The sequence below is a fragment of the Nematolebias whitei genome, chromosome 6 (genome assembly GCF_014905685.2).
Source record: "Nematolebias whitei isolate Nwh7 chromosome 6, NemWhi1, whole genome shotgun sequence".
Lineage (NCBI taxonomy): Eukaryota > Metazoa > Chordata > Actinopteri > Cyprinodontiformes > Rivulidae > Nematolebias > Nematolebias whitei.
Window position 1 is genome coordinate 31,765,178 of NC_056503.1, and position 13,528 is coordinate 31,778,705.

Here is a 13,528-nt window from a genome sequence, read left to right on the forward strand (position 1 = left end):
TATATATATATATATATATATATATATATATATATATAAATAAACTACTACTTGTACTACTATTCCTACTTCGTGGTTCTTCACTTATCGCAGAGGAGCTGAGAATGGAACCCCCGTGATAAATGAGGGATTAATGTCGTAAGTAATAAAAAAGGTTTAGATCTCTTTAGACATTCTTTGAACTTTAGCTGCTTTTTATTTTCAGTTCTTATGACCTGACCATGACAACATCTTGTGCAGCTGGTTTTAAAGTTCAGACAAAAGGAGAAGAGCCAGCTTTTAAAACTATCCTCAGCAGACAAACGGTACCTCAAAGTCATACCATACCATACCATACCATACCATACCATACCAAAGTCATGGCTTTAAGAAAAAGGCAAAACATCCAGAGAAGACCTGACAGGAGCTGAAAGATCCTTGAGTTGATCATCGACTGTGTTTTCAGCTAACGGCACTCTGGAAAACATCTTGTTGATGCTAAAATATTGGTTTACTACCAAACAGTGTTATTTTTTTATTATTTTCCACTGATTCAAGTAAAGAAAATGAATTCTTTCCAGCGTTGTCTGTTATGAGTCAAAATACTTGAATTGTCCTTTGAGTTTGAGAGCCATTTTCTGCGTGAACGACTCATGCGTCAGAGTTACGCAAGTTAGGAAACAAACAGAAAACATTTAGTCTGAAAACACTGATGAAAACCCAAGTGAGAAAGCAAAGAAAAACTCAGAAAAAGACCTTTAGAAAATCTGCAGAAGTGTCATAGTTCAAGACACAGTTCCCAGAATTTAATGAAAAAATTCCCTGAGTTTTCCTTCTAGGAGATCGTTCAATCACACAAAAAGCCCAGAATTAAGAGTAGTAATTGACACGGCAATCATTCCTAATAATTAAATGTATCGCTTAACATCAGATGCTAAAATGCCACCATAGCCAATCAGTACTATGCATGCATGTATGTGTGTGTACTATGTACACTGTAGAAGCAGAACGTGGACTCAGTGATACCAGAACACTAGCAGTGATACATGTACAGGGCAAAATCTCAAAGGTCATCTTTTAATCAGCAGATTGGTGTTCAAATTCCCAGAGTTTTCCCTACCAAGAAAATGTGAAAGCCATTTTCCAGGTTTTCTCTGATTTCCAGTCGCTGGAAACTCCGCACGAAAACGTTAAAATATTACAAATTGTCTGGCTAGTAAGAGTGTCATCAAGAGTAGGGATGCACAGATCCATGTTTTTAAACTTCCGATCCGACCCCGATACCTAAATCTGAATATCGGCCGATACCGATCCAGTTCCGATATCATGATCATCATTGATTTTTATATAAGGCTGTAATAATCTCCTCTCAAGTTCAATTTGTACAAAAATATGCATGCATGTCCAAAAAGGCAACTTGAGGTAAGTTTTATTAATGTTGGATAAGTTTTAAAGTTAGAATTTAATTCTCCTAACACAAAACATGTTTCTTTTTATTCCTAGCTTTAAAGTGGATATTAAAGTGATTAATTTAAGTGATTGTTTAGTTATTTTATATTTTTTTTAAATAAGGAGCAGATTAGAATTTTTTTCTTCTTTCTGCATTCTTTTCATTCAATATTTTCTTTTTGATGTTTTTAAAAAAAAAATTTGTTTCTTTTAAATGAATTAATTAAATTAAATTAAATGTTAAATGGCTTCAAACACCTGCTAAATTCATGGCATAAACCAACAGACATGTTTCCATTTATAGTATTTTACATCACTTTATAATGTTTTTTTTTAATATAATTTTCAAATCATGTTTTTTATGATTGTCTACTGTTGTACTGATAAATATCTCCTGGAGGGTAAACTATATCTTGACTGCAAGTATCAAGCTGTGAAATCCTTCGTTTTCTACAACTGATAGTGGTTGGTCATGAATCATGATGAAGTTTAGCAGCTTCTCTGTAAACATTTGAGCTTCGTGGCTTCAGCGATGTCTTCTTCTTGTTCAATCCGAAGCAGGCAGCCTGATTTGGGGCAGCCGCGCTCAGTCTGTCCCTCCTCAGAGACGGGCAGACTGAGCGGGGCAGATAGGACGCAGCTGGCCGGGGTCAAGTCGCCTCTTTCCGGTTGAGCAAAAAGCAGTGCCCCACTGAAGCCACGGAGCTCGAACGTCCAACGTAAAACTAACTTTACCGCGGTTTAATGTGGCGCTACGGCTCTGCAGACATTGCACGATGCTGTCTTGCTTTGTGGTGTTTAGTGTAAAATACTTCCACACAGCGGACATGTTTAGATGAAAAGTTAGTTAGCTGTTAGCCACAGTGCTGCTAACTCAGTCCTCATGTTGTAGCTGGCTGCAAACTATGAACTGGATTTCCTGAATGTGAGGCGGGTCTTATTACTCTGGGTCCATGAGACACGCTGCCGTTCAGGAAATCCATTCCATAGTTTGAAGCCAACATGCATCATGGATCGGAAATATCGGCAGGTGGATCGGAAAAATCCGATACGTAAATTATGCTGGTATCGGAGGCCGATACCGATACTGGATCGGCCCCATCCCTAATCAAGAGTACCGCATATGGTACATTGTTCACACATTGTTTAAACTATTATACAGCAATCTATGACAACAGCCTGAACAAGCAAAGACCTTGTACAATATTTGACCTTGGTTTGTGACCTTCACATTAGCGCTGAGGTGATGAAAAGTGTAGGTGACGCTCGTCTAGTGATGATGCACATGTGTATAAAGTTTTGTTAAATTATCTTGAGCAGATCAGAAGTTTTGGGAGAGACAATAGAAAGTTTACGGACTTGCAGACAGACTATAACAGGGCTATTCAACTGGTGGCCCAGGGGCCAAATCAGGCCCAAAGGTGAACTCAGTTCAGCTCTCCAATGGGTTCATATTTAAATACAACTAGATTTTAAACCATAAAACAAACTTACTTAATGACAATAATGTGCGGCTAGGCCTGTCACAATAACAAATTTTGCTGGGCGATTAATTGTCTCAGAAATTATTGTGATAAACAATAATATAGTTTGAAATTTAACAATAATTGTCAAATTTTTAGAAGAAATGTTGATTTGTTTGGTGTGTAGTACCATTTTTGACCACCTCATGGCAGTAAAAGACTGTTTGAACCAAAGGATGGCTAGTTGAGCAGGGAGGCCCCTTGACAGACATGGTGACACAGCTCGGTGGTTTGAGCTCTTTAGCATAGCATTTTTCACACAAAGTTTTTAATACAAAAATCAGTAAAGTTCTCAGCTTCTTTTTACAGAGAAAAACAACTTTTTGCACGAATGCACAGGTTTCAACTGTGAATTTTGGAGCTTCGACAAGACGGAGGTTTCTCGAGATTGGCCTGTTAGCTTAGCTTGTAGCTTAGCTTCTCAGCTTAGCTGCTTTTAACGATCTAAAAACACAATTTTGGATAGTTAAAACAGATTTTGAAGAGAAAAGAGAAAGGGAGGGGTCAGTGAAGAACATCGGAGTTGAGCCTTTTGTCATCCAGTGTCTTCAGTAGAAAGAGAGACACGAAGAAACGATAAAGCCGATAAATGAAAATGAGGTCAAAATTTTTCATTCATCATGCGATTAATTGATTTATTGTTCATCGCGACAGGCCCATGTTCAGCCCCTGAATTCTTGGCTTTCAGTAACTGTGGCCCCCTGAGCAGTTTAGATGAATAACCCTGGACTATACCATAACACGTCTGTCTTTCAATGGGCGCATAAAAAAGACTTAAGACTTTTGCACAGCACTGCTTCTACTTTAAATTATTAGAGGAAAAAAAATATATGACTATAATTTTTTTTAGATTTGCCGACCAGTTGGATAATATTAAAAGGCAGCTAAATTATTTAAATGTAGTTTATAGTCATTTTGAATTTCAGACCAAAACGTTCTGCAATAAATGACAAAAATCCATGTTAAAGGAAAAGCACAATTCTTGTTTCGTTATCAGCGAACACGGATATTGGCTTTACCAGTTCACGGTGCGTCTCTCCCAGTGTCCATGCTGGCCTCTAGGAGCAGCTCCTCCAGCTCCTGTCCACAGCTGGCGCTCACTACATGAAGGACACGACACGCGTTAACGGATACACGTCTGTGATGTGATATGAATCAGAGCCGCCGACACTCACCGTGCTCCATCACACAGCTGCCGGGCTTTGGGCTTTCGCTGTCGAGAAGACGGAGGGAGAACTCGGGTTTCAGACCGTTGGGCAGAGCTGAACCGACAACTTCGCCCTCCAGAGCGTCTGCAAAACACTCGTCTGCCGAGCTGTCATCAGCCGAGTCAGGCTCCTGCTGATCAGGCTGCTCTGTCTCAGAATGCTGCTTTGGACTCGCCTCCTCTTGGTTTGGCTCCTCTTTCTGGGTAGGACTGGGTTTATCATTTCCCATTACGTTGACTGGTACCTCCTGCTGAGGAAGCACAGACTCCGTCTGCTTTGGTGAAAGCTGCTCCTCTGAAGTTTGGTCAATGTGAAGCCGCTCTGCTTCAGCTGTGAACGTTGATGAACTCTCTGGAGGAATGAGCTGCCCATCATCTGGGACACTAAGCTCCCTTTGCTCTCCTTCCTCCTTTCCTTGTAGACAAGGGGGCTCAGGCGGGGGCGTTTCAGAGTTCTCCTCTAGTCCTTCTGTTGGCAGCAGTGCTCCAGCCTGCACTGAGGAGGAGTTTGAAGGCAAAGCTGGTGTTTGTGGACTCTGGCCTGTCACAGCAGCTGGATCTAAAGTTCTGGTGGTCGCCTCCTCGGAGGGGTCACTCGACGACTGTGGCTCTGCTTCGCGAGGGTTCGTCCCAGATTCTAATCGCGACACGGGATTCTCACCTGGCATTTTATTGACTGCAGGTGGAGCAGGTGAGCTGAGCTGTGTTTGTGCAGGTGTTTGAGGTGGGGGCTGCGTCTGCAAAGTCATCGGTGTGTTTACGTCTACAGGCCTTTCTGTGGACTCTTTATTCTGGCTGGGAGCTGCAGCAGCACTTTTCTGGGGCTGCTGCTTCTGCTCGGGGGGGCATTCTACTCGAGTTACCATAAAAATCTTATGCCTCCTTCCTGGACTTGAGACAGAAATGCAGCGCCCTGGAGAGGGAGGGGTCCCAGGAGGAACTGTGGCTTCTGTGACTGTTATCCCAGATATGATACTTGGTGCTCCAGCAGGTGAGGCAGAGGGGGGTGAGGGAGCATGTGAGGCACTGAGGGGGGCCACCGCAGGGGGCTGAGGAGCAGTCTGATTTGAAGGAGTGGGGGCCTTGGGAGTGGAAGTAGTTACCACCTCTTCGTCATCCTCATCGTCGGTGTCAGAGTCTGACTCCAGAGCTGCGGGGCAAACGTTCGCCTCGGAGCTCGCTTTGGACTGGCCGCTCGTTTGCGATTTGTTTTCTGCTGCCTCCTCCTCCTTCTCTCCCTCTTCTTCTTTTTCAACTCTTTCCCTCCGTTCACCGGACGCCAGCTCTTCATCCTCCTCTTCCTTCGTCCCGTCCTCTGTGGCGATTTCAGCCATGGAGGTCGACAGCCTCATCTTCTGCTCGGTCTCCTCCTTTTCTTTGGCAAGAATGAAGTTTCTCTTGCAGCCGTTCTGGATCTCAGTCAGCAGGGCGCGCTGCGTCTCAATGAAGCTCTTCACCTGAAACAATTAAAAAGTGTCTCAGACGTTCTCCAAACTATTTAAAATGTGTAATACTCTTCTTCTTTTGGTCTAGTTACTATTTTTATTAAAAATCTGAGCGGACACAAAACAAATACCTAAACAAAACTAAAACCTTGAGATAAACTATTCGAACTACGTAACAGGGTTAAATCTATTTATTGCTCATTCTCAACTAATAAATGATTTTAAACATACATTTGAAACTCACCGTTTACATACACCATAATATAAGACACATCTGACATTAAACCAGACTAAACCTTTCCTGCTTTACCTGGGTTAGGGTTTCCAAAATTATTTATATTTGCTTAATACCCAAAATACGAGAAAGATCATTTATTTTAAATGCCTTTCTTTAAAGTCTACATACATTTCTAGGCCTTTCACCAATTTGGGAAAAGCCGGATAGTGATGTCATGGCTTTGAAAGCTTACCGGACAACATTTGAGTTAATTGGAGGCACACCTGAGGATGTATTTTAAGGCACACCTCAAACACTTTGCTCCTTTGCGTTACTTCATGGAAAAAAACAAAAGAAATCAACGAAGATATCAGGAAGAGAACTGTCGGCCTCCACAACCACTGTTCATCCTGAAGGTGCCAAGTTTAACTGTTCAAACTGTTTTACACACGTGTAAACATCATGGCAGTGTCCTGCCATGGTGCCACTCAGGAACGATTCTGTGGGTTCTGTGTTCCTACATGAATCTGTTTTTGTGTGAAGCAACAAACTTTGTGAAGATGCTAAAGATGTTAAGAGTGAAATGAGTCCAACATGGGCTGAAGACACTCGGCAAGGAAGAAACTATTAATCCTAAAGAAACATTAAAAGCAGATTATAGTTTGCACACAGAGATAAAGACCTCAAACTCTGGAGACATCTCCTGTGGTCTGATGAAACATTTTGCAAATAGAAATAATTTCAGGAATACTAACTGATCTCAAACAGGAACGATCTGCTTTAATGTGAGACTGAGACTAGGGATGCACAATATTGGATTTTTGGCCGATATCCGATATGTTCAAACTTATTTGGCCGATACAGATATTTTTTCCCTAGACCTACTTACAGAGATTACACAGCTTTCTCTGCTGTGGAATTAAAATGCTACATTATTCTGCATGGTCTTTGTCAGTTTAGCCTGTTCCCAAATGCAGATGCCAAAAAGGAACTGAAAATGATGCAACACTTTAACTTGGATTATGTTTAATGTCAAATTTATTCATGAAATTTACTCTCTCTAACACAATGACAACACTAGAACAGTGCTAATTGGTAAATTTTCACTAATCTCAACTCAATCTGTTCACAAGCGACAAGTGAAAAGTGCATAAGTAGTAGTGCATTAATAGATATACTTGACAGTTTCTTACATTAAAAATAACTTAAAACAGAAGCCTTTTATATCAGTGAGGTTTTTTTTAATGGAACGGCCGATGTCTGATATTTAACTTTATGGCTAATATTGGCTGATACTGATATAATGCCTATAATATCGATCGTCCCTAACTGAGATGGAAAAAGAACATCCACAAGTGTATTTATACAGTGTATGTAAACATCTGGCTTTAAACTTTATCTAGTTTCAGCTTCTAATTTCTCCACACAGTCTGTTAATCCTCGCATCAAACCATCTGTTTAAAATGAGAGAAACTTCTTCAGATGAAAGACTTTGCTCCTCAATCAGCTGGGAACAAAACGTTTTAAATACTGGTTTTAAAAGGAAAATAAATCGTTGGGATAAGCATCAATTACAAATGTGGTATAAATAGAGTTTATATGGTCAAATATGTGAGTCTGTTTCCAAATTCGAGCTCAGATTGAATAAATTAAGAGGACACATCCCCTGCAGCTGCATGAGTCACTGACATTAAAAATTTGGACCACAATTTACTTCTCTCTGACTTCATTTTAATGTGCTTAGTATTGACTTTTTAAAATTTCTAAGGATTTGACAAGAAAATAGTTACTAGGGCTGCAACAATGGATCAATAAAATCGATAAAAAATCGATGATTAAAAGCGTTGGCAACGAATTTCATTATCGATTCGTTGTGTCGCGCGATTATGCGTCTTTCACGGCGCTGCGGAGCCGTTTTGTTCACGAGCAGTTCATTGTCAATGCTGACTGACTGAATAAAGTAAAAAAAAAAAAAAAAAAACTGCAGCGCGAGTTGAGCAGAGCAGAGGCTGTTTTCAAAGGAAAATAAGTACATTTTACAAATTACAGACACAGCGAAAACTGTTCGACCCAAGTCCTCCAAAGTGTGGGAGCTCTTCACAAAGATAAAAAAAATGAGAAACATGCCGCTTTGAAAATCGCCGACACGACACGGGAGAACCACGCTGATAAACGAAAACTTGTCGGAGTCACGAGCTGCAGCTGATACAACTCGTTTCACTCCCAACTCGTGTTGCAGGTGAGTCTCTACAATATAACACATTGTTTTGTTTCCAAGTGAGAAAACGTAATGTCAGTCTGTCTGGTAGATGAAGCTGTCTGTTTGTTTGTTTGTTTGTTTGCTGATTAATGACGGTGATAGAGAACGTGTGTTACTTTTTATTTAATTTAATTGGTACAAGCAGTGTTTAAATGTGATTTATAAATAAATCTAACACAAAGATAATAATTTAATGACTAAGCTTCAACTTTTAATTTGCTAGGCAAAGTCTGAAGACACTTTAGGTATGGCAGGATTAATTGCATTTAAACAGGAATTAAAGTAATTTATTACATCTACTCAAATGTGTGTAATTAAGTATTTTATATGTGTGTGTGTGTGTGTGTGTGTGTGTTTAATTGCTCTTTTAGCTACTTTTGCCTGAACCTAACACTGTAAATGAAACAAGGCATTTCTTAAATTGCTGTAAATTATGCTATAATACGTATAAACTGTCTCATTCCAGAAAACAACAAACAATGACAGCTTCATGATGGACAGACATCATGGACACCACAGCAGCAGCTGTCTTCACTGAAACATCCTGAACATGATCGTCACTGACATGAGGCCTCTGTCGATGTTGGAGACGAAGGCTTCACTACAATGATCCACACTTTTAATCCAGGTTACAATAATCCACACTTTTAATCCAGGTTACACTCTTCGCTCAAGGACACATTTTACAAAGTAGCTACATATTGTGCAGGTGTAAAGTATACATTTGTTTATATTTTTGTGTACATTTATTTTTTTAAGCTATTTGACTAACTTTTTTTAAATTCAATATTTTACTAACAGAATAGTCAAATAGCAACCTGTTTTTGTGCAAATTACTATGTCAGTCAAATGTTCAATTTTGGAATAAAGGGCTGGAAATTAAAACATTGCCCCCCCCCCCCCCCCCCCCCGGATTTATCAATTAATCGGAAAAATAATAGGCTGATTAATCGACTATTGAAATAATCGTTAGTTGCAGCCCTAATAGTTACCCAGAAATCTTTTAGTGCACACGCCAATAAAATTCATTTTCAATTACAACTTAAGCCTTCATAAAAATAACCACGACAGAAGAGTTATTGCACTGTATTTTGTTTTATAGCACTGAATATTTTAAAAGCTCAATAAAAGATGACTTACAGCTTCCTTCTTGGGCTCTCGGTCTAGGTCAAGGCGCAGAAGAGAGTTGTTGACCTTTAAAGCGAGCGACAGCGCCATCAGCCCGCCAGTTTTGATCTCGTTCTCCCGGAGGTCCAGACGCAGCAGTCTGGGGCTCTCTGCGATGAATTCAGCCACGGCGACAGCTCCTACAGCACAAAATGAAAAGAAAAAGGCCAGTGAAGGGTCAGTAAAGCCCCTCTTAAATACAGAAGCTGCAGCAGATGCTCACACAAACAGAGGATAACCCCAACCTTCACAGGTCAGCTTGGTGCACGCCAGCCCCAACCTGAGCAGAGCGCGGTTGGCGATCAGGCCTTCTTTCAGCTTCAAGACTCCTTCGTTTCCGACTGAATTGTGGCCGAGGTTTAGAGTCTCCAGACTCTGGGTGCAGGGCTGAGACACACAAAGATCAAACTCATTTTCATCTGAAAACGTCCAGATCATAAAAATCATATTGTTCAACTGTTAACTGTTTGAGTCGCGCAGTTTTCATTTATTTCCTGCTGGAATTGTTAATGAATCAGTAGCTCTTCTAGGTAAAAACTATAATTTTAATGAAAGGGCTTGTGTTTTTAATCACCATAGTTTGAGTTTATTTTTGTTTGTACAACTATGACTTAATCTAATTTCAGACATGCACTTTCACAATTTGACAGCAACATAATGAGTAGGTTCTGAATTACCTCGTGGTTTTTTTGGCTAGTTTCCTGCCTTGCTTTAACCAGTTAGACCATGTTAGACAGATACAGCTTCAAGCACGAGTTATTCGTTAAGAGAAATCAGAGAAAATATAAAATGAAAACTCAACCACCAAGAACATTATCAGAAAACTTATCACTGGTTGAACCACTCAGTGCCGCACAGGCTGGAAAGCTCAAGTGTAAGAGCGGGACATTTTCTGTCAAAATCCTGACAGTGTGTGTGTGTGTGTGTGTGTGTGTGTGCAAGCGTGCGCGTGTAAAATACCAGTGCAGCAGCGAGGTAGCCCATCCCGTTGTGTGTGAGCTGGTTGTTCCATAGCACCAAAGTGACTAGGCCTTTCCTCTGTTCTTTTAGTCCTTCACACAAGTAGGCCAAACCTGAGAAAACAAATGTAAACCAGTGTTTTTCATTTTAAAAATAAAAAAAAATGCTGTATTTGTCCTCGATTTTTGCTGAGAATATCCCAGCAGTGATCAAACAATCCCGTCCCAATAAAACAGAAATAATGTCCATCCCACAATGTAACTGTTGAACTTTGTTGAGTACCAGAGTCGAGGATGTGATTGTTGCGCACGTCCAGAATCTGAATGTTGTAGTTGAACTTGAGCAGGTTGCCAAGCTGAGCAGAGTCCTGAAGACCGTTGAGCTTGTTGTCAGCCAGGTACAACTCCCGCAGGTTCATGTTCATCTTCAGGGCCGTAGCTGAGCGCAGCAACAACCAACACAAGAAAAATTAGGAACGGACTGAGGGATAACATTCTTAATATTAGGGGTGCACCGACTGCAGTTTTCTGGCCGATCACGATTTCTAAAAAGTCTGACCAGTCGATTCAGATTGTGGCCGACAACGATTTTGTTTAATAAGCAACACTGTCAGGCGCTATAAGGTCACAATACACCTTCAATGTTCCAATATTATTTTGATGAAAAACATACCCTTGAACAATATCCTAAAAACAATACAAACTTGTTTTAACTGGCCATGAGGTAGTGCTCTGAAATATAAATGAAGTTCATACAATTGTTGTTAAAACTAAAACAAATCAGTAAAATCGGGTTCTCATGCAAGTATCGGCCAATTTCAAATTGCCCAAAATTAAGGAAATCGGGGTCGATTTATCGGTGCACCCCTACTTAATATAAAAATGGATGAAAAGCCTTAATGAAGAACAGGACAAGAAGACAAAAGAGGCTACCAGGACTCATCCAGCTCACCCAATAACATGAGCGGTCTGCCAGACAGACCGGCGTTCTCCAGGTGGAGAACCGCCAGGCTGCCACTGATCCTGAGTGCTCGTGCTACAAACGGAGCCGAGTGGTCCAGAAGAGGGGTGTTACGAGCTTCAAGGTACTGGAGAGAACTTGTCTGAGGGTGGAAAAAACAGGTAAAATATACACATATACATACAAATATACATTTACAAAGGTTGACATAAACGGTTTCCGTTTGTCCGAGACAACCTATTTTCATCTCGGTTGTCTTGGACAACCAGATCTTGAGGTTGTCCGGTGTACAACCAAGTGAAATATACATGAATTAAAAGTTTTCTGTTGCAGCAATGAATTTCTGACATTTGTGAAAATGAAAGAGGAAAAAAACGTGTTTTCTACTGTCGTGATTTGGGTGGGACAGTCCTGGATTTTGTCCCCCCGTCACTCGTCTCACTTGAGGAGGGGTGGGGGACACTCAAATGTCAAGCATTTGATAAGAGCAGGAGTCAGGTTGCCATATAAAGTCTAACTGGATATAAAGTGCAAGTTCTCAGCTGTCAGAAACTGTTGAGTTATTCTGATGGCGCAAACTATCGCAACGTTACAGTAACGCAAAGCAAGCCTTAATAAATAAACGTCATCGGTAAGATGCTCGGAATAAAAGATAAACATTTTGTTTATATGCAACTGCCTCCAAAAGTTAAACAGTTGTAGACAAACGTCCAATTATTACTTTCTGAAAGTTTCAATAAAACCCATCCACTGCTTTTAAAATGAATGAATAAAACATTTTCTATATAAAAGATTTTGACAGTCTTTATGCATTATGAAGCTTAAATAAAGAAAATAGTAAAAACAACAATCTGTTTTATTCAAAGCGTTATCTTTAGAAATCAAGGACGGCCTCTTGCCACCCCATTAGCTGATTAGGATCCATTTACTCTGCTGAAATCAAGTGAGACTTTTTATTGGCAAGCCGTGACACAAACAGTGAAATAAATCCTGGTCTGGTAGCTTCAGGCAATAACTATTCATCTGACATTTAATGTTGGGAGAAAGAGGGACTATCTTTTGGTACAAACACTGATCAAATGACAAACTAGCTGCTCACAGTCATGACGACACCAGGACTCAACATTTTCTATAACCTTTTTACAAGGCTGAAGGATTTTTTTTGTTCTCTTTGGGGCGTTGAGTACTGATCCAAACTGAAAGTTGTTTTATTTTTTTTTAATCATTCTTTTGTCTTTTTAGATTTTTAAACTGTATTCTCCTCATTATTTTAATTTACAGACACCTGTTATCTCAAACATTAAGAAAAACAAACGAAAAGGATATTTAATGGCTTTCAACTCCTGATGGGTCTTCATGTGACGCTAGATTTTTGACCAGTTTTTCTAACAGTACAGTAGTCCCTCGCTACTTAGCGGTTCGACTTGCGCAGACTCACTCTTTTGCGGTTTTTCAATGATTGTCAACTTTAATATTAGTCACGTTACAGATAAAAGTTAACGAAAAAATAATAATATGGACAGGCGCTGCCATTTTTGTAGTTTTCTTTCAATAAGCCTACACAGTATCACCAGTCCAAAAGAACTACACTACCCAGAAGGCAACAGTGCTTCTGGCCGCTGCTTTCTGCCAAAATGGAGGGAAAGTTTTGATCCGATCCAAACCGGACTAAAAAGTTTGGCCCTTATTCATAGTGACTTCGGCACTCAATGACTGCAGGGAGCTGATCAGAACCAGACCAGAACTACTTCCAGCCTCATCGGTCAATCTGAGTGCTGTTTGCCCAACCAGGGAGCCTCTCGAGTGGGGAGGGGTTGCTTGGAGGTCCGGTGTCTTCTCCAGAGCTCACCTGAACTTTTTTCATCTGATTCCTCTGAATTATTTGGACTCAATCGGGACCATTGTGTGGTTTTATGCTGGCTCTCAGAAGGTCCGGCTCGCTCCAAAAGCACCTGGTGCTCAACAGTTGCAGAGAGCCGATCAGAACCGGAACAGAACCGGACCAAGACTGGTGAGTTCCTCATATAAAATTCTGCAGTAGCTACTGTACAGTACATATATGCATGTTGCTAAAATTACGTAGGTTTAAGAGTTTAGAAAATTGCAAGAGTGTGGGAAGGATTTATAAAGCCTTTATATATAAATACAAAAATAAATATAATGTTTCTACTTTGCAGCTTTTCATTTATTGCAGGTATGTGTGGAATGTAACAACCAATATAATTGAGGGACTACTGTATTATGTGCTTTAAATACACTAATATATCATTAAATACTTTAATATTAAAGGTAGTGCTAAGTTAGCAGTACGCAATACAGACGCATTACCATTCCGTCTGCACTCAGGCTGAGCCACCCCCC

The 13,528-nt window shown here is 40.3% G+C and overlaps 1 protein-coding gene across 1 annotated transcript in view; it reads right to left on the bottom strand.

Moving 5' to 3' along the window:
* Positions 1-13,528, bottom strand: part of ppp1r37 (protein phosphatase 1, regulatory subunit 37) — a 64,271-nt gene that overhangs the window by 6,771 nt on the left and 43,972 nt on the right. The window contains exons 5-11 of the mRNA XM_037677803.1: positions 11,159-11,309; positions 10,490-10,645; positions 10,208-10,320; positions 9,493-9,634; positions 9,221-9,387; positions 4,127-5,615; positions 3,971-4,051 (exon numbers count right to left, since the gene is read on the bottom strand). Coding sequence (XP_037533731.1) covers positions 3,975-4,051; positions 4,127-5,615; positions 9,221-9,387; positions 9,493-9,634; positions 10,208-10,320; positions 10,490-10,645; positions 11,159-11,309 — 2,295 coding nt within the window. The 3' untranslated portion in view covers positions 3,971-3,974. The remainder of the gene's footprint in view (positions 1-3,970; positions 4,052-4,126; positions 5,616-9,220; positions 9,388-9,492; positions 9,635-10,207; positions 10,321-10,489; positions 10,646-11,158; positions 11,310-13,528) is intronic.